Source organism: Nothobranchius furzeri, chromosome 2, assembly GCF_043380555.1.
Source record: "Nothobranchius furzeri strain GRZ-AD chromosome 2, NfurGRZ-RIMD1, whole genome shotgun sequence".
Lineage (NCBI taxonomy): Eukaryota > Metazoa > Chordata > Actinopteri > Cyprinodontiformes > Nothobranchiidae > Nothobranchius > Nothobranchius furzeri.
The window spans coordinates 84,411,373-84,434,493 of NC_091742.1; the positions used below are offsets into that span (position 1 = coordinate 84,411,373).

The 23,121-nt window shown below is 42.8% G+C and overlaps 1 protein-coding gene and 1 long non-coding RNA gene across 3 annotated transcripts in view; one reads left to right on the forward strand and one right to left on the reverse strand.

Moving 5' to 3' along the window:
- LOC107376923 (fibroblast growth factor 11) overlaps nt 1-23,121 on the forward strand; it is a 176,487-nt gene that overhangs the window by 63,023 nt on the left and 90,343 nt on the right. The window contains exon 1 of one of the 2 annotated variants that reach the window (XM_054747389.2): nt 17,494-18,897. The exons of the other annotated variant lie outside the window; for it this stretch is intronic. Coding sequence (XP_054603364.2) covers nt 18,705-18,897 — 193 coding nt within the window. The 5' untranslated portion in view covers nt 17,494-18,704. Of the gene's footprint in view, nt 1-17,493; nt 18,898-23,121 lie in introns of those variants that run through there. 2 annotated transcript variants of the gene reach the window in all.
- On the reverse strand, nt 7,187-7,730 carry LOC139066301 (uncharacterized). Its single transcript, XR_011519231.1, has 2 exons — nt 7,536-7,730; nt 7,187-7,414 (listed from the first exon to the last, which is right to left on the reverse strand). It is a non-coding gene; the product is annotated as an uncharacterized lncRNA (long non-coding RNA).

The window sequence follows — 23,121 nt, forward strand, 5'->3', positions numbered from 1 at the left end:
CGGCTTCTTCATATTTGGCTTGATTTTTAAAAATTGTATAAAAGACTAGATTTGACTACTTTTCTCTATGTTTTCAAGTGCTACATGTTGGTTGTACTTAGGGTTAGGGTTAGTAAATAAACCCACCGTTTTACACCCTTTTGTCACCAAATCCACAATTTTTGATTTGGTGACACCTTACACCTTCTTTTTTAATATCTCTACATAAAATTAAAAAAAAAAGATGTGTTTTTCTGTCAATATGGGGTGCTGTGTGCACATTAACGAGGAAAAACAAGAATTTAATTGACTTTAGCAAACGGCTGCAATAGAAAAGAGTGAACAATTAACGGGGGCCTGAATACTTTCCATACCTACTGTAAATAACAGCTTTTAGTGTGCAGCTGTAGTCAGGTACCAGTACCAAGTACCAGGTCCGGCTTCCTTCCTGAGGATTGACAGCAAAGGTTTGTGTTTATAGGTTGAGAATAGTGACCTAATTTTGCCAAACCTCAGTTGTGATAATGAAACTTTTCTAGCCTTCTGCATGGACCTGAGGCTAAAAGAGTTGTGTTTGTATGCAAATACACACATTTGATTTCACCGTGTCATAGTTTTATTACTGAAACCGTATCTTTGATTTACCGCCAACCGTGGCCCGGAAATCAGATTTGATAAATATCAGGCTGCGATGCATTAACTGGCCTACAGATTTCATATTTTATTTTTCCAAACAGCAACACATTTTTTGCAGTTTTATTGAGATGAGAAACAAGCCGGTGACACTTTATTTACCCGGGAAGACAAATGGCAAAAACCAGTGGCAGTAATAGCTCATGCACGCCTGCTTTATTTAACCGAAAGTGTCTGAATTCACATTAACATTTCCACTCTGCAGAGATTTCTCATTGAATCAATAATGAGTTTTGTGTGGCTGAGTCTTGTTACAGGGACAGCAGACAGCAAGGGGGAGGGAGGGGTACTTTACTGTGCTCGTATAATCAGCAGAAGCAGAGACTTCCTCTGCCTCTGAGGTCACTTATTACAAAGAATAACCGAAGGGCGCGGTGAGATAGTAACAGCACAGCCACTTACTAGGTTGTTAAATCTTCTAGGCTGCTGTAGGGTAGTGTGAGAGGCAAGGGACACCCTGGACAGGGCTCTAGTCCATCGCAGAGACAGACACACAACCAGTCACACTCTAACTCAAAGTCTGCAGTTAACCCAACATGCATGTATGCATCTGTAGGAGAAAACTGGAGTATCTACACAGAAAGAGGTTGTGGTAACTACTGTGCTTCAGGCAGAAAGGCAGCACCTGGGATTCGTACCTGAGACCTTTACAAAGTGCTCCACACTGCAGCCCAGTTCTTAACCCTTATTTGCACAGGCAGGTGTGTTTTGTGAATCATTTTGGTAATGCTAATGGGATTTACCTCACTTTTTTGCAGCATGTGTATTTTTTCCATTTAATAAAACACAGAAATTATTTTATAGCGTTTATGCTCCTTTTGCATTTTTGTGCCATTTACTCTCATGTACGTATTTATTTTTTAATAAGCCTAAATATTTTCATGTATTTTTTATTATTCTGCTTGGGTTCCCAGACCAGTCACAGACTCAATTTTAAGGTTTTATGGGTTTCCACCAAACTGGGTATTTTCCCGCGTGTATAGCAGAACAATAACTGACACCGCACAAAAAAAAAAAAAAGATAAATATGAAAACATATTTTTATGCCCATCTGTGATACTTGGAAATTCAACCACAAAGCAAATTGTCTGGACACAACGCCCCAATAATGATTACAGTTTTTCATTTGTTTACATGTTAGACCATAAACCTGGCAATAAAGAGGTTAAATCTCTGAAACACACAAATGTTTTATTATATATGTGCGGACTGAAGCCAAGGATGATGAAGAAGAAGAAGAAGAAGAAGAAGAAGAAAAGATCATTTCTATAGCGCCTCTCAAGATAAAAATCACGAGGCGCTTCACAAAAACAAAAAATGTAAAAATATAAAAAATAATTTAGAAAATGAGCAAAAATATATTTAAAATGAGCAAAAAATAGACTATTGTGATTAAAATGTGAAGGAAGAGAGAGAGAGAGAATAGGAAAGAGGCAAATCAGTGGATCCTGAGGAAGGTGGAATAGGTGGGGAGAGCAGAATGAAGAGAGAGTGGTGAAGAAGGTCATACAAAAGCCAGCTTGAACAAGTGAGTCTTCAGCTGCTTTTTAAAGGAGACCCCTGAGTCCACTGATCTCAGGCTCAGGGGGAGAGAGGTCCAGAGTCTGGGGGCCACAGCAGCAGATGATCTGTCACCTTTGGTCTTTAGCCTGGTGCTACACAACCAGTAGGCTTTGATCGCTGGACCTCAGGGACCTGCTGGGGGTGTGGGGACTAAGAAGATCACCAATGTAAGATGGTGCTTGTCCATGTAAGGCCCTATAGACCAGAACCAGGATCTTGAAATGAACCCTGAAGTTGACTAGCAGCCAGTGAAGCTGGAGGAGAAGCGGGGTGATGTGGGTGTGTTTGGAGGACTTGGTCAGAAGCTGAGCACAGGCATTCTGAACCACCTGTAGACGGTTCAGGGAGGTTCTGCTCAGACACGTGAAGAGTTGCAGTAGTCTAAGCGTGAGGAGATGAAGGTGTGAAGAACTTCATGTAAAAATAAAATAGGGAAGTTTATAACAAAGTTTAGTTTAAGCATTTTTTGTGCACAGAGACTAAAATCGTGACTTTTATTTTTATATATATATATTTTAGAAAATATGACATTAAACAAAAACTACAAAATGAGCAAAAAATATTAAGGCAGCTACAGGTCATCCCCAAAACAGGTCCTCTGGACATAACACAAAAAAATAAATCATTAGACCACATGCTATTTCAAAAATTCAAAAATTCTTCATTCGATTATTTTTTTCTATTTTATTTTCCTTTTTTTCACAGTTCTGGTTTTGATCACAAACCTGGAAATAAAGGGGTTAAATGTCAGAAAAACACACACACACACACACACACACACACACACACACACACACACACACACACACACACACACACACACACACACACACTTTATTATACTGTGTCAGGACTGATGCTAAGCATGAAGTTCATGTAAAAACTGAGACTTATGAAATATTAATATTTCTATAGGATGATTTGTTTCTGTATGTTTTTGTGCACAAGGAGTAGAAACCTTGGAAAATTAAAGGATTATATGTGGGTTAAACAAATATTTCAAAGACAAGTTAACTCCTCCCAACAACAATATCACTTACACCGGAGTGCTGCTTCTTTTCTGTCCCTGATTGTTTTTGCAGCATCCAGACAGGCCAGAATGGCAGAGACCTGCATTATGTGTTCATTTAAAATTCCGCCTCAGAAACAACAAGGGAGCCACCATATCAATCCCAGTTTGGGGCCCATTTGTCTCAGGCTGGTGCCAGTTAACAGGCCCTGACCGGCACAGAGGAACAGTGCATTAGTGCATTATTTGAGACAGCGCTGCGCTGCTGAGGTGTGATTCAGCGTCTAAATCACAGATGCATCAGGGGTTTGGTACAACAGAGAAGTCAAACAGGCGATAAACACAAACTTTGCACCTCCTTGATTGGCTGTGACATGTTTCCATTGATGGGTATATGGATGCTCCGTGTACGTTTCCTCTCTTTATTGGGTTTATTTATCTGTGACACCACCGACTTGGCAGCACGTCGGCTGAAATATGAAGTCAAAATGCATTAGCGCCCTCAGCTAGCTCCACACAATTGCCAGTGTCGAGATGACAAATCCTGAGTAATATGTTGCGTGGCTCTATCGTTTTTACTTTCTGCTGTTCAGATGGTAAAATATGATTAACACACACACACACACACACACACACACACACACACACACACACACACTACAAATATGGATGAATGGAAGGACTTGTGCAACTTGGACAAATATCTGTCTTACAATTTGATTGCATTTTTTGTAAACGCTAACACAAAGTTGATAAAATTAAGTCGTTGTGGAGATGATGTAGAAATCTTTTTGTATTTAGAAGGTTCTCCAGAAGTACATTTTTATATTTTCAGAAAGCAAATATCCCAATATATGAAAGAATAAAAACAAATATCAGAACTTTTTACCTGTAGATCCTCCTCCAGAGGACAGTAGACATTTATGGGACTGAATGTGGCAGGTTCATGATGAAGGTGTAGCGAGCGTGCACTTTTAGTGGTTCCGTTAGAACCTTAGAATACGCTGCTTTTTCAGGGTAATGAGGCTGCAGGTGAGTTTTATTGTACAGACCCTGGTTTGGACTCCCAACTAACCCCGGCTTTCCACGGGAGCTGTCAGCAGCACGTTACTGCAGCAGCACGTCATAGCTGCTGATAGGAACCGCTGTGGTCAACAGAACCTTTTCCACAGCAGCCGTCAGCAGCCGTCAGCAGCGCGAGTTGGCCGCGTCTCAGGAGCAGCATGTCGCAGCCTTTACGCGCCGGTTCTATTTTCTACGCGCGACGCCTCTGAAACGGGTCAAGTTCGACATTTTTGGGGAAGGAAAGACAGGAATTTGGACGTGGAAATGGAGAGAAGCTACTGAGATTTTCAGAATAAAGAACGTACTGCCTTCCGGTTGCTTTACTTTTAAAAAAGGTTACTAACTGTGCGGCCCCGTGAGAAGTTATCACCTAGCTAGCGGTCTCCTTTGTTTTTCAGGTCCGTATTGGCGATTATAAAACGGACAGAACATAAAACACAAACCATGTTGTAGTTTTCTCCTGCTTGTTGTTGTGTTTACTGACGAAGTCACTCGTGTGACTTTGTGCTCGGTCGGTGACAGCTGCTCCCCTACTGCTTCGCGTCTCGTGGGAAGGGCCAAGCAGCAGCTTACGCGAGCAAGACGTGCTGCTGCAGTAACGTGCTGCTGACGGCTCCTGTGGAAACCCGGGGTTAGAATTTGTTTTCTATTTTAAGGTGGAATGGAGATTGCCGTACTTGTTCTTCTGTGACAACACACTTTCCTTTTAATTTCCCGTTATTTAATGGTTTTAAATACTAGGGCTAAAGTTTACTGGAGGCCATCCAGCTGACTATAATTTGGGTCCTATCAGGATTAATTTGCACCTCTGTCAGCATATGTGGGCGGTGGTAACTAGAAAATTATTCCTGTTAGTTGATCAGGCTAACATGGATTTATCAATTAGTCTAATTAATCCACCCTTTGAAATGGTTCCTTCCCACGCTAAACCGAGACTTTTTCACACGTGCAGAACAGAGCCTGTTTGAACCAACTAACCATTATGGTTTATAACCCTTAGGATGTCCCGCTGCACGAGGGAGGAGGAGAGACTAGCTCCCATTACCTAAGGTATCTTTTCTTAATCTGTCACAACCTGAAACAATTCCTGAAGCACAGGAACAAGCAGTTTAAGGTGGCTTACCCTTTGCCACCAGATCTGGTCGGGGCTCCCACTCAAAGGCTAAAAGAGACCTTTAAGAATCGAGAACGAGGATTCTTTTTCCAAAAAGTTTATTACAAAATTTAAAAAATACAAAAAAGAGTAAATCTAAGATTAACAAATCCCCTTAGGAGGATGCTGCTTCTAAAAATTTTCCTGAGAATAACTGCTCTCTCTTCCTGCAACTGTCGCTGCTACTTCGTCGACTTGTGTCAACTCTAACTGTCACTCTCTCTGGACTACTTCTAACTGCCCTTTATATATCATTCTAAAATCTGCAGGCATTAAAAGTCAACTTTACTCATATTTTTTTTTTATACATTTGCAGTTGTCTCTGGTAGGAATGAATGCCTTGTAAATTGTTCTCTGGGGAAAAATGCTCCAGTGCATCTGTTTGAAAACGCAGAATTCAGCTGGGGAAGAAAGTGGCACAAGCCACAAGATTTGGAGATTATTTTCTGGTATTTCGACATCTCACCTCTGATTGGCTAACAGCAATGCGACTCTACCACTGACCCAGTTTGCTCTGCAACGTTGATGTTTTATCTCGACAAAGAACACAAGCCTGGAGGAGTTCTGCTATGTGGTGAAATTGCTAATGCTAACAGTTAGCTTCTACTAGCTGAGACACTACCTAGACGCTAAACCAACAACAGCCTTCTTCGTCATGAGCCAAGATGGGTCCATGAATGTTTAGTGACAGTGTGGTGTAGATCTGTCAGGCTTTTCTAATCCTAGAGTTCCACCATCTATTTTCTATCAGAAGCTAAAGCATATTGTCCATATATATATATATATACATACATATATATATATATATATATATATATATATATATATATATATATATATATATATATATATATATATATGTATGTATGTATATATATATATATATATATATATATATATATATATATATATATATATATATATATATGTGTGTGTGTGTGTGTGGACAATGGGTTTCCATAGGCTCCAATAATATGTTTTTGAGGAAAAATTGGAGGTGGCCACCACCGCCATTTTGACCGTGTCATAGGTTTGACCATGGCTGTGTCTCAATTCAGGGTCTGCATCCTTCGAAGGACCCAGCCCACCCGGCTGACGTGGGCTGCGTCCTCCGTCGGCCGGGTAGACCGGATGTTAACGGCTGTGAATTTGGACAGGCCTAGCCTTCATGAACTCCCTCCGCGAACGTTCCGTCGCCTAGCAACCGTGGAACCGCTGGGCAGAAGGGAGAAGGAACTTTAAACAATGGAGCTCGACGTTTTATTTAGCTTTTTAACCCCCAGAAACCCAAATTTAGAAAACAACTGCAAAATCTTTTTTTAACCTTTCACATGTTGTTCTAGGAGGCCAGATAAACGGGCCTATTTACACATTTTAACAGTCAATAGTGTTGCAGAACTGAACAATAGGACCTATTAGCAATGTAAATGTGGTTTTAAAAAGAAAAAAATGGGGAAGGTTTATTCTTGTAGACTTAAATCTGATGTTGTAATATTACAACCGTGGGTCTCTGGGGGTTAATCATTTCCTTGACTGTTGGAGAGCTAATTCAGAGAAAATACTTTAGACAAGCTGAGCCTGAGCAAAGATGTGATAATAGTTTTTAATACTTTCTAAGGGTCTTAATTTGACCAAAACCGATTTATCACCTTTTAAGACTTTACAAGACCCAGCGGATACCCTCTAGTAATCAATTCTCATTTGTAAACAAAAATAAAATTCAAGAGTTTAATGCAGAACTGATTTTATTTAGATATTTCTTTTATATGTACATGTTTAATCTTTATTAACCATTTTTTTCTAGCAAAGTAAAAAGCTGTCAAAGTTCTCCCTTCTCTCCTGTGCCCTCTGCGGCTCTGCCTCCCTCTGCAGCCTCATGTCCTCCCTGATCAGATCCAGAAGCTGGTCATCGCTGGCACCTTCCCCTGGATGCCCATTTTCTCCAGAATAGTCTTAACAAACATGTAAGAAAAAGAAACAGGAAGAGAAAAGAGGACAACGGGTTATTCCTTTCATGTTTTCGCAGAAAAAATAAACTCAAACGAGTTTTTAAAATATGAGATGTTATTGTACCTCCATGCCACAGCCGCCGAATACTTTGCTCCGGTGATCATGTGGTCCATCTCCGCCCTAAGCTTAATAAATTCCGTGGTTTTCTCTTTTGTTCCTAAAATACAAACTCCTATTAAAATCAGGGGGAAAACGTAGCGGGAAAAGTACGACACCGAGCGCGGCCGAACATACGAGCCGAGACCGCAATACAAGCACTTTTACTTTAACATTTCTAACTAAAATAACGTTCATGTATCACAAAAAGTCCTTAACCTAACAGTTTTCAAGTTTATACTGACATTTATATGCGCAATCCTCTCCGACAGCTCCCGCTTCGCTGTCCGCCATTGTTTTTAAGTTTTTCTGCTGGCCTGCCCGCAAGGCAACTTGGGAAATGCTACCTATTGAAGGATACACCCGACCCATCCTTCATTCAGGCGAAAAGAAGGCCGCATTCGTCGACCGCATTTGAAGGAGTCTTCGAATTGGGACAGGCCTAGTCGCGGCGCTGTGACGTAACCGGCCGACGAATCCGGCCGACGTAGGATGCACACCCTGAATTGAGACACAGCGCATGTCACAGGTTCCATCAAGCCCAGACAATTCCACAAAGGGAAGAGAGGTGGAGCCGGGGGTGGGGCTGTGAGGCTGGGATCAAATGACGACACCCGTCGAACTGAAGCTAATGTAGCTACAAGCTAACCTGAAGCTAACCCGAAGCTAACGCAGAGGTGGGAGCTAAGCTAACGAAGGTAGCAACCTAGCTACAACCAGAGTTAACTGTGCACAACACCAGAGCTTCTGAGTCAGAGATATGCCGAGCTGACCACTGGGTAAAACCGGGTGGAACACAGAGGTCTCTCGAGAGCTTCACAAGCCGGCAGCCGCGCAGCAGACAAGTGCTGCGGCGATCAGAGATGCGCCAAGCTGTGGGGAGGGGACCATACCAATAGTCGGAACCCAGCTCCACCAACATGTTATATTTCAACCCATTTTCTAAAATGCAGCGTTATTTTAAATGCACTGGGTTTTACCCTATTACGTTTAAATGTCATGGTTGAACAGTACATGTTAAAATATAAGCTCAGCTAGTGCAAGAGCAGCAGTGACCTAAAATACATAAATATAATATTACTTACCAAAAACTGAAGTGGAGACTCCTTGGACGCTCTGTTAGTGCAGTTAATACCACAGCAAGACATTTTGTCCAACAATTGCACAAATAATATCCAAAAAAGAATACACAGACGCTACAACTAATGGTCTAAGTTCAGAGACTAAAAATCGCGGAACAGTTTTCAGGTGCGACCGAGGCTCAGACTGAGGCCTTTCCACTGACCTCTGTGGTCACGTGGGTCTGAGGCGGCGGTCACGTGTGTCGGATGCTCATTAATTATTCAGAATTTTAGGCTTTTAATACACTTTAACAGAAGAGTGAGAAAAAAACTCACCCCCCTCAGAGTTGTCATGAGTGTAAACTAGATCAATTCAACCAAAAACATGTTTTGGTCCCAGGCTGTAAACATGTTTATTTCTGCTGTGAAATTGGTATTTTTAACATGGGAGTCAATGAGGATTTGCTCACTTCTGACACCAGCCCCCAGCGGATGAGGGTGGAACTGCAATTTATTTCATTTCCGCATTGGCCTCAATTTCTGTCCCGCATTGTGGGGGCTTTGAGTAAATTTGCTCCTCCTCCACATTGAGAGGGGCCAGTTGAGGTGGCTCGGGCATCTGGTCAGGATGCCTCCTGGATGCCTCCCTGGTGAGGTTTTCCAGGCACGTCCAACCGGGAGGAGGCCTAAAGGAAGACCCAGGACACGTTGGAGGGGCTATCTCTCTCGCCTGGCCAGGGAAAGCCTCGGGAATCCCCCGGAAGAGCTGGCCCAAGTGGCTGGGGAGAGGGAAGTCTCGGCCTCTCGACTTAGGTTACTGCCCCCGAGACCCGAGTCTGGATAAGCAGAAGAAAATGGATGATTGGATGGATGAATGGATGGATAATTTAAAGCAGGAACTAGTGATGAAAATCTGTCAGAAAACATTATTTTTAGTTAATTCATTATTTTAAACTGTTGCGTGTAAAAAATTTGAACTAAAAGAACCTTATAAACCAGACCTGGATGGACGTGGCAGAAAGAGATAGTCAGATAAAACAGATAGATGGAATGATAAAAAGAAAAATGGTGCATTGGGCACAATTCGGTCAAAATCAAAGTTCTTCGTCTCCCCTAGGAGAAACTTAGTTTACACAGAGGGGGATACACCTGCACCATCATGCCACAATCATCCAGACCACTACTGTAGTAAAACAATACGGGCACAGATTAATAATAAAAATAATAAGACAATATATATATATATATATATATATATATATATATATATATATATATATATATATATATAAATCAAAAAAACACAACAACTTAGAAAAAATGTATTGTTCTTAAAAGATACACTCATTTGGCCCCCTCCAACCTCTGGAGACAAACTTGTGGACTAAACTGAGGATTTATCCGTTTAGTCACCAACGTGTTCTACCAGACAAGTTCATCTGGTGCTTTTGTGCATCAATGGCTTTAACTGATAATGGGAGAAATTTTTGTATTTACAGAGACAGACTCTGCACCTAAAGCATGTTGAGTGTAGAACATAGGAGGGATCTGTTAAAGGTTTGTCTGCCTGAGGATGGTCTGCTCAAACATCTCTGGTGTTTGGGAGCGAGAGTGAGATCATAGCGTCACCTTCAGTGATGGAAACTGACTTGGGAAACATGTCCGCTCAGCCGAAGATGGAAACAAACACAAGCAGCACATTGTGACTGACTGCTGATGTTGTCTTACCTCTTTGTTTCGTTCCGCCTACGTCTCTGCGTATCTGTGTCTTGGCTGGAGTTTGTGTTTGTCTCCTTAGCGCTTGTCTTTTCTCTTCTGCCTCGCCCTGTACTCGTGTCTTGGCTGGTTTGTGCTGAATGATGTCTTCCTTACAGTCTGCTAACGTCTGCATCTCTGCACCACTCGAACCAAAACCTTCTCTTATTTGTTTGTAGAGACGATATTCTTGCGTCTTCGGTTTACTGAACTTTCCCGAAAGCTGCCCCAAAGTGTGGAGATGAAAGTCTGATGGGGATTAAATCCTGAAAACAATTCACAGTCAGTATCTGATTTGGGAAAAGTGTCACGACGCGTACTGAAAGAAGAAAAAACTGGGCTAGCTAAATTTGCAAAAAAAACCTCATGGCCCAAAAATGTGTTCCTTAAAGTATCTTTCTGGAGTTTTCCCTTTCAGAAGTGATGTATGATTTTTCTAAAATCCATAATAGTGATTGTCTCATCATGTACTGTGATATAATGTAAGCAAAACATCTTTTTTTTTTTTGCCAAGCACACCCCCTGCCCCGCAGAGCTCCGTGCAATAGGAAACTGAGTGCCAACTAATCAATCAATTTCCCTCTGGGATTAATAAAATATTTTGAATTGAACCAGAAGTAACCAAGACTACTGCCTTTTTTTAAATTGTTTTATTTTTAATTTTTAATTAATTTATTTTTTAGTAGGATACTCCCCACTTCGACTCACACTCCCATTCAGTAGATAGCGGAAATGCACCTGAAAGTTGGTTGCCACCCACCAAACACCCACGAAAAAAGAAAGAAAGAAAGAAAGAAAGACTACTGCTTACATGCTTCAAACTCAAGGAAACCTCAGCTGATGCAGAGCTGATGAACTTTTCACAAACAAGTCAGTCTTTAAAATATAAATATATGAGAACACAACATGACATGAGAATAATACTTTGTAGCGTGTTAATCTATACTAGAATAAACACTGTTTGCTATCAGTTGTTAGATTCTGAGAAAAGACCCAAACGAGTTAAAAATGAAGCTTCTATCATATATAAATATCTAGGATATTATATATTCGATCGAAGTTCATATGCCAACGAGCTTGGTCTAATTTTAATCCAAAGATTAATGTTTAATTTCAGATAATTAAATATAATAGCAAAAGTTTATTTATTTAATCAGAAGTTAGGAATCATTGCTTTTTCCATAACCAGAAATATACACCATTCTGTGTTTCATTTCAAAGATGAGAGTCAAGTTTTTAAAGTTAAGAATTTATTACAAACACTTTTTTAAAAATGACAATTTGGAATGACAATTCAGAAATGACAATTTTTGAACAGACAATTTGATATTAAAACTTGTTTTGAAGGCAAGCCTGTGACTGAATGAAAGCTAAATTGAAAATGTGAGTTTTGGATGCGTGAATGTGCTCAGAAGGTTGCTGTCAGAGAGAGAGAGAGAAGCACGTTCTGGGTTGGAAATAATGGTTTTGCAGCTAACTGAGTTGTTACTTAGAGAGAACAGCATCAGACACAATCTGTGTGGTACCTCACCCATTCAGATGACCCTTGTGCGGATCCGGAGGTCAAGGGAGGATGTTGTCAGCCTCAGGGTACCTGGTCCGGTAGCGGAGACTCGAGCAAAACCGACTCTGATCCAAAGATGTCGCAGGGTACACAGTGTCGAGCATCTGGCTTAACTCTGAAGGAGTTTGCGTCTTACTTCTCAAAATCAATAACTCTGAAGGAGTTTTGCGTCAGCTGGTTACAGGTGCGTTTATTCGAAGCTATTCTATAGGCGTGACAGAACAGCAGGTGGAGATTCGGGCGGCCGTTCCCTCGTCTCCTCGTATGGTTCAAGAACTGAAGCTAAGCTGCAGAAGATTTAGTTTTAACAAAACCCTCAGAACACGCCCACTCTCAGCCTCAGAAAGCTTGGTCATGAGTCAAAGACATGTGATGGCAGTTTAAATTTGACCCTGGATAAGCCCTCTGCATTGGATGGATAAAATGGAGGATGACCTTCTAGTTTACTGAACACACATAACCGGTTATCACAATAATCATTATTATACCCAAAGCATAATAATTCATTTCAGTACTTAAAATAGAGTTACTGAACCAAGTGATAATTTATGATGATTATAATAACAGTAATAAAGTCAAAGAGTTTATTAAAATTATTATTTAAAATTATTGTCGTGATCTTGAAGTGTCCTTCATTCTGGGACGGAACAGCAGCAGATAAAGATGATATTCAGCAGCCATCATGGCTCCTGGATTAATCTGTGGAACCAAAAGTTACAGTCTGACCCAGCTTGACCCAGCTGGGAAAATGTGACCTTTGTCACAAATTAGAGGCCCTCCGTGATGCTATACTTGTAAAACAACATGTTATAACTGTTTGTTGGCTACAGAAAGACATTAATAAACCAGAAACGTGAAGTCGCCAACTTAAAAAAACTAAAGGAGAAATTATTTGTGTGATATGCTTGTCAGCCACTAGATGGTTCCATTGGATAAGAGAAATACTCAGAAAAGAGACTTTAAGGACGGGTCTGGTGAATCTTTCATGGACCACCCTGTCCCAGGACTCATTTCAGGCCAAACTGGAGACTTTTATTCTTGTAACAATAGTGATCTAGAATCGTTTTGCTCTGATCAATCAAATGGAAAAGTTGCTCAATGCGGACTTGTTTGTTTTGCTAAATGGACTGCAGTACCAACATTTGACCACAAGATGTCATTCTTATTTCATGCACCTTGATCTGGTTTTGGACCATTGTTCTTGCAACAGATTTTGTTAGATGGTACTACCAGCAGCGTAATGGTTAGCATGACTAGTATAATAATTATTATCGTGAATATCTTAATTTATTATTATACTCTTGAGTGATATATTCTGTGTACTGCTGCTGCTGTTATTTTTTTTATTCTTATACACACTGGATAAAACAGCAATAACACATATAGAGAAAAGGAGTTAAATAGTTGTTCATTTGTTTAATGTTATGAAGGCAACATTAACAAGGAATACCATTGAAAACGATTAATTATAATGTATGCATGAATAAGTCTAAGAATAAAAGAGTGATAAGAACAATGAAAGCAGCAAGAAGTTAATAATTTATAAAAAATGTTGTTTAATTGAAAAAACAATCCTGAAAACTGTGTAGTTTGTATTTATTCTGTGATTTTTTTCAGTCTCACTCCGTTGCTTCTGGCATTTGCAGAAAACACAAGCGTTGTGTGCAAGGCGTGGTGACGTATGGCTGCTTTTTAACGGTCCGGGTTACGGCGCGGTGCTAGATGACCGAGTGTTTGTTTGTGCAGGGGATTCCTGCAGGGTTTTCTCCTGCTGCTGCAGCTCTCGTAGCCACAAATCACACATTCAGACTATTGCTTTACATTTGCCATCTCAGGGGAATACTGGCTGCTCTTGAGGGGGGCCCACTTGCTTTGCTGTCATCTCAGTTTAATGCAAACCTTGTATAACATCAGGAGAGTAATTATTCTACACTCTTTTTAGACTGTGTGGGCAGTTTATCACTACAACTCCTAGAAGTGATCCTTCACAGTTATTTGCTAACAGAGTTTCTAACTGAAGTTTTACTCCAAAGCTGACATTTTAAATATTAACCCGGAGTCGTGTCTGATTTAAAATCTAATTTTATTTCTATTCAATTTATTTTTAGTTTAGCCAGCAAGCTCCTATTGAAATATAGCATGTGCTTCTTCCAGGGAGTCCTGGCCAAGATGGCAGCATTGCTACAGCTAAGAATTAAACATAAAGTGGGTAAAGATGGATGGAGCATTGCCATTCTGCCAGTTAATTACGGGTGTTGCTGAGGTATAGCAGGACAACCTTCATGAATGAAATATGATGCGTGCAAAGAAGTGCCTCCAACTAAAGGGCCTGAAATGGTCACTTGGGACCAGCTACTAAAACTCTCATGATAGATTTAGTCCAGAACTCATGGCTCAGAGAAAATCTAACATGCAAAAAGATACAAAACAGTTCTCAACACAGCCAGAAGGTGAGATCAATGGGTTTGCTCAAATCTTGCAAATGCATTCTGTATTTACCAGAGGTCATGCTAAGCTAATATTTTCCATCTTTGACCTTCTTTTAAGATGGTGGCCAAAAAAATCTAAAGATCATCTGTAATTTTGACGAATTAGAGTTCGGAGAACATTTCCAAGTTTATGTGGAGTCTATTGTAGATGTGTGTAAACCAATAAAACCTAGATTATAATCCGAGCATCTTACATCATCAACGTACTGTATTTGTATCGCACCCTCAGTGCCCAAAAGGCACCCAAGACGCTGAACAATGACAAGACAGCAAAAGAAATAACCAATGAAAACATGTAAAATACTAAAAGAAGAAGAAAAAAAAAAGATTAAAAACACACAACCGTTGACTCGGATACTGTACTCAATGCATCTCACTCTTCAGGAGCTGACAGGCTTCGGAGTTCGTATGTGACCACTAATGGTCAGAATGGTGAACGTTTGGTACATCATGAGTGTATCCTCCCGATGAAGCAAGTGCTGATGGCACCAGGAAAGCCCTTGCTTAGAGAGTCTTGTCGACTTATGATCCCTTCACATAAAGAAATGTTTCCTGATTTTAGAACTTTGGCTGGAATGGCACTTGTAATTCCAATCTCCAGTGTTGCATCAGCACAAACATTCAGTCGTAAGAACAAATGTTGTCATGGTCTGTGTCTGCGTCTCACCTCATGTGTCTCCTTTTGTCCTCCATTCGTCTCTAGGTGCTCCTTTTGTGTCTTCTAGCGCCCTCATGTGTCGTGTCTGCGTCTTCCTCATGTGTCTCCTAGGGTGCCCCATTTGCCCTCTAGGTTTCCCTCCTCAGACATCCCTCTCCCAGGTCCTGTGCTCTCTTGGCCCCCTCTTAGCCACGCCCCTGTAGTTTTCTTTCTGTAGTGTTTTCCTTTAGTGTCAGCTTCCCCTTAGAATATTAGTTATGGTTCATGCCTTCTAGTCTTTTGTTTTTCTCTTAGGTCATTTTCCTTTGTTACATCCTTTCAGTATTTAGTGTGTTTTTCCCCACCAGTGCTTTCTTCCTCCTCCCTGAGTTAGTAATTGTGTTCACCTGGTCCCTCTCCCCACACACCTGCAATTCATCTCCCTCTCATCTTCCCAGTCTATATAAGCCCTGTCTTGTCTCTGTGTTATTGTCGGTCCATTGTGTTTTTATCAGCGTTGTTCGTGCTCTATGTGAGCTTGTGTCTTCAGGTTTTTGGTGCTCTTAGTGAGCTTTTGGTGTCCTGTGTCCCAGGACTTTTGGATTTTGGCTTGCTGCCTTATGGATTTATTTTGTTTTCATCCTGCCAAATAAAGGATTTTTACTTTTACCAACTCCTGCCTCGAGTCATCCTGGGTAATCTGCATTTTGGGTCCTAATCTTCCCCACAACGTGACAAATGTAGATTCTCTGTTCAGCTTGAATATTAATTCACATGAATGAAAATCAAATTCTAGATTGTCATCATGACCATATAGGGTAAAAATAGAGAATGAGAGCATTTTTTTTCACAATGATGGACAACGAAAAAGTCTAGTGCCACCTCTGGACTTATCTGACTGATTCAGGCTCCTATTTTACACAGAATTAATGTATTTTTATGCTTCTTTACACGTGATGATGATATAGTTCTCAACTAACCTATCAACCTTCTCAGTGGCCCAATGGTAGAGTGTCCACCCTGGCTGGGACTGGGAGATCAGGGTTCAAATTCCGGTCAGGTCATTTCAAAGACTTTAACCCCCCCCCCCCCCCCCCCCCCCACCACCACCACCACCCACCCCCCCACCCCCACCGCCCTAATGAGTGTGACCCAGCAAGGAAAGTTGACCATTGAGCAGGGTTGATGGTTTATCCCTTGGGTCCATGTGGCAGGGGTGAGGACTGAGCACCACCTCACCCCTGCCACGTGGACCTCAAGGGATAAACCATCAGTCCTGCTCAATGGTCAACTTTCCTCGCGGGGTCACCCATAAAGAAAGTGGGAGGGTTAAAAATGGCACCCAATGCCTGACACAGCTTTAAGGGGATGGATTTGGGGGTCAAACCACCAAATAGTTCCCGAGCGAGGCCACAGCTCACCGCTCCCCACGGGGATGGGTCAGATGCAGAGATGAATTTCACCAGTGTGTGATGATGACCAATAGAACTTTAACTTTGACTTTAGTTCATGACTAGCAGTGGGAAACAGCATCTTTAGCATGTAAGAGGTACCGCATGTGCATGGACCGTCAACGTAGAGAATTCTCAAAATGTCATTTTTGACGTTCCCACATGAGCATCAGGTGTGCTCTGACGTAGCCAGGCGTGCGTTTCTTTCTAAGAATACATAACTAGTCAAAGGTGAACCCAGGGTTTACAGACGGGATTACTAAGATGTGTTGCCTCATAGTCGGCCACTACAAATAACTCCTGGGCAGGATAGTTCAGCTGAGTCAGAAGAAGTTTGACGGTGTTGGCAACAAGCTTCGGTAAAGTTCCGGTATTCCTACCTAACCTATGTTCCTGTTCCTCCCACTCGTTTGTTTCGACTGTGATAACACCAGCACAGTTCATTATTTGATTCATGTCTTGGTTGGACGTTTGCTATCCAATAAATCGTACACCCTTGAATTTATTAAGTCCAGCGTCCCCCACCGTAGCAAACAGGAAATGGCGTGACGTACATTGACGCTTTACGATGGCAGAAAACCCCGCCTTTACCCGAGAGCAGTTGGGACCAGTTTGTGTAAACGTCCTGTGTGCTCCTGGGCTAATCAGACTGCAGCGTATGCATTTAATGGAGAGTGATTTTTGTTTTGTGGCACGACTTCCTGACTGTGTCGCTGCATCTTTATGTCCCCACTCACAGCCCAGCAGTGACAAGCCGGCTCCGTTTGTCTCCTTAAGCCAACATCACTTCTGAGGCGGTGGGTTTGGGAGGCAGGGGCGACCCGTCCCATCCCAGCTCGGAGAGGCGAGAGGTAGGAGGAGGGGTATGAGTGACGGAGAGGGAGGAGAAGAAGTGAAGAAGAAAGAGGAGCAAAGGGGAGGGTTCAGGGAAATTAGTTTAGGAGGGAGGGAGGGTGTGAAGCGCACTGCCGGCACTCTCTCGGTAATGCACTGTGAACAGAGACAGAATCACACACACACATGCTCTCACATTCACACACACACATGCATGCTGCCTCTGTCACACACACACACTCCTTCACCTTGTGGCACAGCTTCATTTACACATGTATACTACTGCCTTATTCATCAGACACACACTTTTCCCACTCGCTCATGGACACACTTCCACGCTCTGGACCACTGTCACCCACCAGTGGAGACTCTCGAACGAGCACCACGGATACCTGCCAGCTCACTGCCCCCCCCCCCACTCGTCTCCTCTTCCTCCCTCATCTCTTTCCCCACATTCATTCATCCCTCGTTCCCCCCGCTGTGAGGCGGCTGAAGGACATGGCGCTGCGCTCTGCCGTGTTGTAGATCGCTGCTGCAAGAGTTGGAGAGCTTGATCGGACAGAGGGGGGAGAGGAGAGACTCACTCCCTCTCTCGTTTTGAATGTCACCTCTATCTCTGGGCAACAGTGGATGTTATCAAGCCTTTGTGTTCTTTTTTCTTCTTCTCTCAGAGTGCAAAGGAATGCAAAGGTGATGTCCGGAAAGCCCAGGAACGAGCCGAATCTGCGTCTCCACGTCGTCTTCCAGACCTAATTCTTCAGGTCGGACAGTCTCTTCTTCTTGTCTTGCTTTGACTTAGTTGCAGATGGAGAAATTTTGCTGGTGAAGGACAGGACGAAGCTGCGGTGGAGTTGATATTGGGACCGCGCGTGTCCCTCTGTGTCGGGTCGGGCTTCTGCTAGGGCCAATAGATCATCGGGGACAGATCTGATTTTTTTTTGGTGTCATGATGTGGTGGATGGCTTGTTCTCTGTTAGGACTTGGTTGAGCTGAACTTCAGGCTGGAGCAGAGGCTTTGGGGGGTAGGATTCGGTGTGGACAGCATGGCTTGTCTCTACAGGACAACAGTGACTTTTACCCAGGAAATACTCGACTTCCACACCTTTTTGAGCCATGGCTGTTGGATTTGGCCGAGGATTTGAAGAATCCAGCCTTCATCTTAATTTTTCCTGATTTTCTGTCCTCCTCGTTAATTCGGACCATCCTGACTTTGAAGCCCCCTCTCACACCCTTGACCCTTCCCTCAGCGGTGCTCTATCGCCCTGGGTGAGCAGGACCCCCGAAACCTGGAGCCCACCGAGCCTCCTAAGGCTGGAGAGGCAGGGAAAAGGTTGGCACAGGGAAGATGGCCGCTCTCGCCAGCTCCCTCATCCGCCAGCGAAGGGAGGTCAAGGACCCCCAAGCAAACCGGCAGATCGCCAGCAAGCGCAAGCCCTGCCCGAAGAGCAACAAGTCGCTCTGTCAGAAGCAAATCCTGATTTTAATATCGAAGGTTCGACTATGTGGCAGTCGAGGGAGAAAAATGGAAAAAAGACCCGGTGAGTTACTTACTTACAGTTTCTCTCCTCCTTTATTCACCCACTCATCGTCTCTGCTGTGCATCACGGCCCATGCTGGCCATGAGGATTTTCCCTTTGCATCACTTGCCAAACCACAGAATAATCCTGAACTGTAACGCCTCACTAGAGAACATCTACAGCCTGTAATTTCAGAGTTCAGAACCTAATCTGAATCTGGGAAACGTCCCAACCAATCTTCCTTCTACAGCTGAGCATGTCCTATAATTGTGGCAGCAGAGGTTCTTACAGGAAACGGAATAAATTTGGGATTAATGCACAAACACACACACACACACACACACACACACACACACACACACACACACACGGGTCAGTAAGGACCACGGGCAAGCGGCTGAGTTGTGACTTTGTTCAGGCACATGTCAGCACAAGCACACATGCTGGTAATCTGATGACCTGCGGTGAACTGGGCTCAAAAGTCCCTGCAATGTAAAAATGTCAAGAGGGTCTAGTTTTTGATTCTGACGGCCATTACTCTCCTTCTGCTTTTGTCCAAGCAGCTCTAACACTGCGTTGTCTGGTTTTGCATTTAAGTTTCTGTTTTGGCTTTAAAAATGACTTTTGGGGGTGCGTTGCATTTAAATCCTCTAACAATGCAGAGCACACGCCCCGTGTTTGACAAATCCTTGGATTTCTGCTGACTCAGCTCAATTTTACAAACTTAAAAAGGGCAGAGTCAAAACAACGTCTAGAAAAAAGAAAAATTCTTTTCTACAAGTGATTTTAATTAATTTAATAAGCTCAACTCGGCCCTGGCTCATTGTTGATCCCTGAAACAGAAACGCCAGAGCTTTTTCCCACAGAGATGGAATCACAAGGCATTCACTTATACTAGAGACCACTGCTAATATGTTGAAAACATTAAAGAACTTGTTCTTTAAATATCCATGTTGTTATTGTTCAAAGGGCAACGTTGCTAAAATGTGTGTCTTGTACGGTGGCCCAGAAGTTTTAATGAAATTCAAAAGCAACAACACAACAACGGAAGTTTTAAAACATTTTTTTATAAAATACAGGTAACATAAAACACAGGTTGGGACCACCTTAAAATGATAACAACATTGAAGGTTTGCTAATACTATAAACAGTGCGTAGCTACTCTCGTTATATCTGTGTGCTGGGGTCTGTACCATGGATGAATGCCTTGTGAGTTGCTTTCTGTCGAAAAGGTCTCATGCTCCTACTTTAGGAAGTAAACGATTGTCGGGGGTGGGTGGTGGGGGGTGGGGGGGGGGGTACGGACGTAGACAATGGCAGGACCCTAACCCTAACTCAGTATGATTCATGACATGCTAACGTGTCGCCTCTGATTGGCTAAACACAACAAAATTCTCCCTGCGACATCATGAAGTTGCTAATGAACACCAGCCGAGATGAGCTCTGTCTTCTCCTAGCTGCAAAACCAGCACAGCCTTCTGCGGTTGCAAGCCAAGGGTGAGTCCATGAAGGCTAATTTTACAATGTGACGTAGATCCGTGTGGCTTTTTCTGACCCATGCGGTGCCCTGTTTCTTTCTGCTGCTAATGCAGGTGACGAGCGTTTCCGTGCATTTGAAAGTCTGCGTGACTGATTGTATTTCAAAAAGAACAATACGTCAGAAACTAAGTAAATGAGAGACGACAATGTTCACGGCCTCGGAACTTTACAGGGCCATGTTTATTTGTTATTTGCTTTTACTTTTCTTGTTTTGTTTGTTTGTTTGTTTGTTTTTAACGAAAAAGTAGAATTGCAATGGCAAAGCAGTTAAACGAAGAAGGCAGTTGAAAAAGCCCCGAACAGTGGTGCTTGTCTCCAGACTTGGTGCCGGTCTCAAACCGCTCTGACCCAGGTAAAGCTGGGTGCCATAAATACTCCTGCATCCTGGGAACAAAGACTTCTGCTTTGGTCGTTGGGAGATCTTTAAAGCAGGATGGAGCGATGCCCAACGTGCATAAAGCCTAACGGCTCTGAGGCTAAATGGCTTTAAACGTGACAGGAATTTTAATTCAAGACACGCCACACAAACAGAGTGTCAACACAAGCCCCGTCATGTGCTTGGATGATCGCGCCGAGACTCACGTTGAAGAAGCTCGGTTTTAGTCCATCACTGTGATTACTGGGACTCTCCTTCCACGCCGTTTCACCGTCGTATCAGTCCTACCTGAACGCACATGTCCTCTTCTACCCTGTGTAGGTGCCATTGTGTGCGTATGCTGTGATATTTATTAGCTTGGCATGCCAAGTTCATCAAGATAATTACGTAGGGAACCTCTAACGTGGAAGCAGCAGCTGTCATGGAGGCGGCGGCTCTCTATATTGCAATTGTGGTTGTAAAATATGTCGGACGGGCTGCGGTGGTGAAGAGCTCTTTGGGAAATGGCCACATGTGCATAATTCCTATTGTTCTGAGCCATTTCAACCCTAATCGTGTCATGGCTCCTTACGCCCTAACCGACTGAACCGGACTGGACTGGTCCGGTTGTGATTTGGCATCATCTAAACCAATCGAACACCTTTATTATGGTCATAATGTGGATGAAGGTAGTGGTTTACAAGCGTCTGTGTGAAGAACCGTGTGTGTGGCCCTTGAAGCGTGAGTGTGTTTTGTCGTATGTGGGACACTGCTGACCCCCGGCCATGCGTCCTCCTCGTCTGTGAGTTCCTTCCTCCCTCTGAGCTCCAGCTCCAGGCAACAGTTGACCCTTGGCCAAGAACAAATGACTAGAATATGCTTCAGCCGTGTCCTCCTCGTCTTCCTCCTGCTGGCAGAACGTCAGACTGGCCTGCTTACAGTTTGCCTTCTCTTTCTTTCCTTCCATTGTTTCTTCTGGCAGGGTTTATTCTTCCTCCTGGAGTCACGTGTCTCAGGCTTTAGCCCTGAGCGCCATCACCTCTTTGTTTCTCCAGATTCTTGTCAGTACCCAGAACACTGATTGTTGTATTTCCGGAGGAATGTTTTCTTAATCTAGCTGTTGCACGTTACCTCCGTCCCAGCAATCGGCTGTTGCCTTTTCCTAGTCGCCTATTTATGACGGGTTAAATTTGTCCAACAGCCAACTCTTTTAACATCCATCCATCTTCTGCTGATGATCCGTTCCTCTGATTACTTTTAGGGTGGATGGCGCACCCCCCAAAAACGGCTAAAAACACCTTCGTGGCCTTCGTCTAAAACGTTGGTATACTGGTCGTCCATCATTTTAGATCTGGAACTGGGAGGCTGTTAAAGTTAATGAATACTGTGGAACACTTATATGTTGGTATAATAATTACAAAGACTACCTGTAAGAAGTAAAAATAAATGTTTTCACAATAAAATCAAATAATTTTCATACAAAATAACACAGTTCACATTTCTGTGGCCCACCAAGACTTGGAGCGTGACGCTTTCATCTGGAAAAGTTTGGACTTAACCTTTTAATCCTGGAGGTTTAAACAAGTCTGGTTTCTATTTTCAGTCCACTTTTGTGTGTGTGTGTGTGTGTGTGTGTGTGTGTGTGTGTGTGTGTGTGTGTGTGTGTGTGTGTGTGTGTGTGTGTGTGTGAACATTTGTTGCTGTGGTGAGTGATATCGGCAATGACAAAATTGTGTGTCCCTTTTTGACCCACATACTTTCCTCCTATAGCTTTTCTCTATCACTGCCTACCCCCATCTCGCTCCTTTGTGTTGCCCTCTAACCTCCACACACACACACACACACACACACACACACACACACACACACACACACACACACACACACACACACACACACACACACACACACACACACACACACACACACACACACTCACCTAACCCATAATAATGATGCCCCAGCACTACAGCCCACTCAGCTTGTAACAAGGTCATCTCGCCCTGTACAAAACACACTTACACACACACAGACCTGGTACACATATGAAGAAGCTCAGCAACACAAATCACACCCATACATTTATACACACACTAATAAATCAACAGCTGCAGACAAATGATGAGATTTCATGATTATTTAGACAGAGTGTAGGAGAGAGATGGTTTCATCCCTGGTTTAGGATTAAGTGCGTGCGTGTGTGTGTGTGTGTGTGTGTGTGTGTGTGTGTGTGTGTGTGTGTGTGTGTGTGTGTGTGTGTGTGTGTGTGTGTGTGTGTGTGTGTGTGTGTGTGTGTGTGTGTGTGTGTGTGTGTGCAATAAAATATATGAAAGTATGTTTGCATCAAAGAT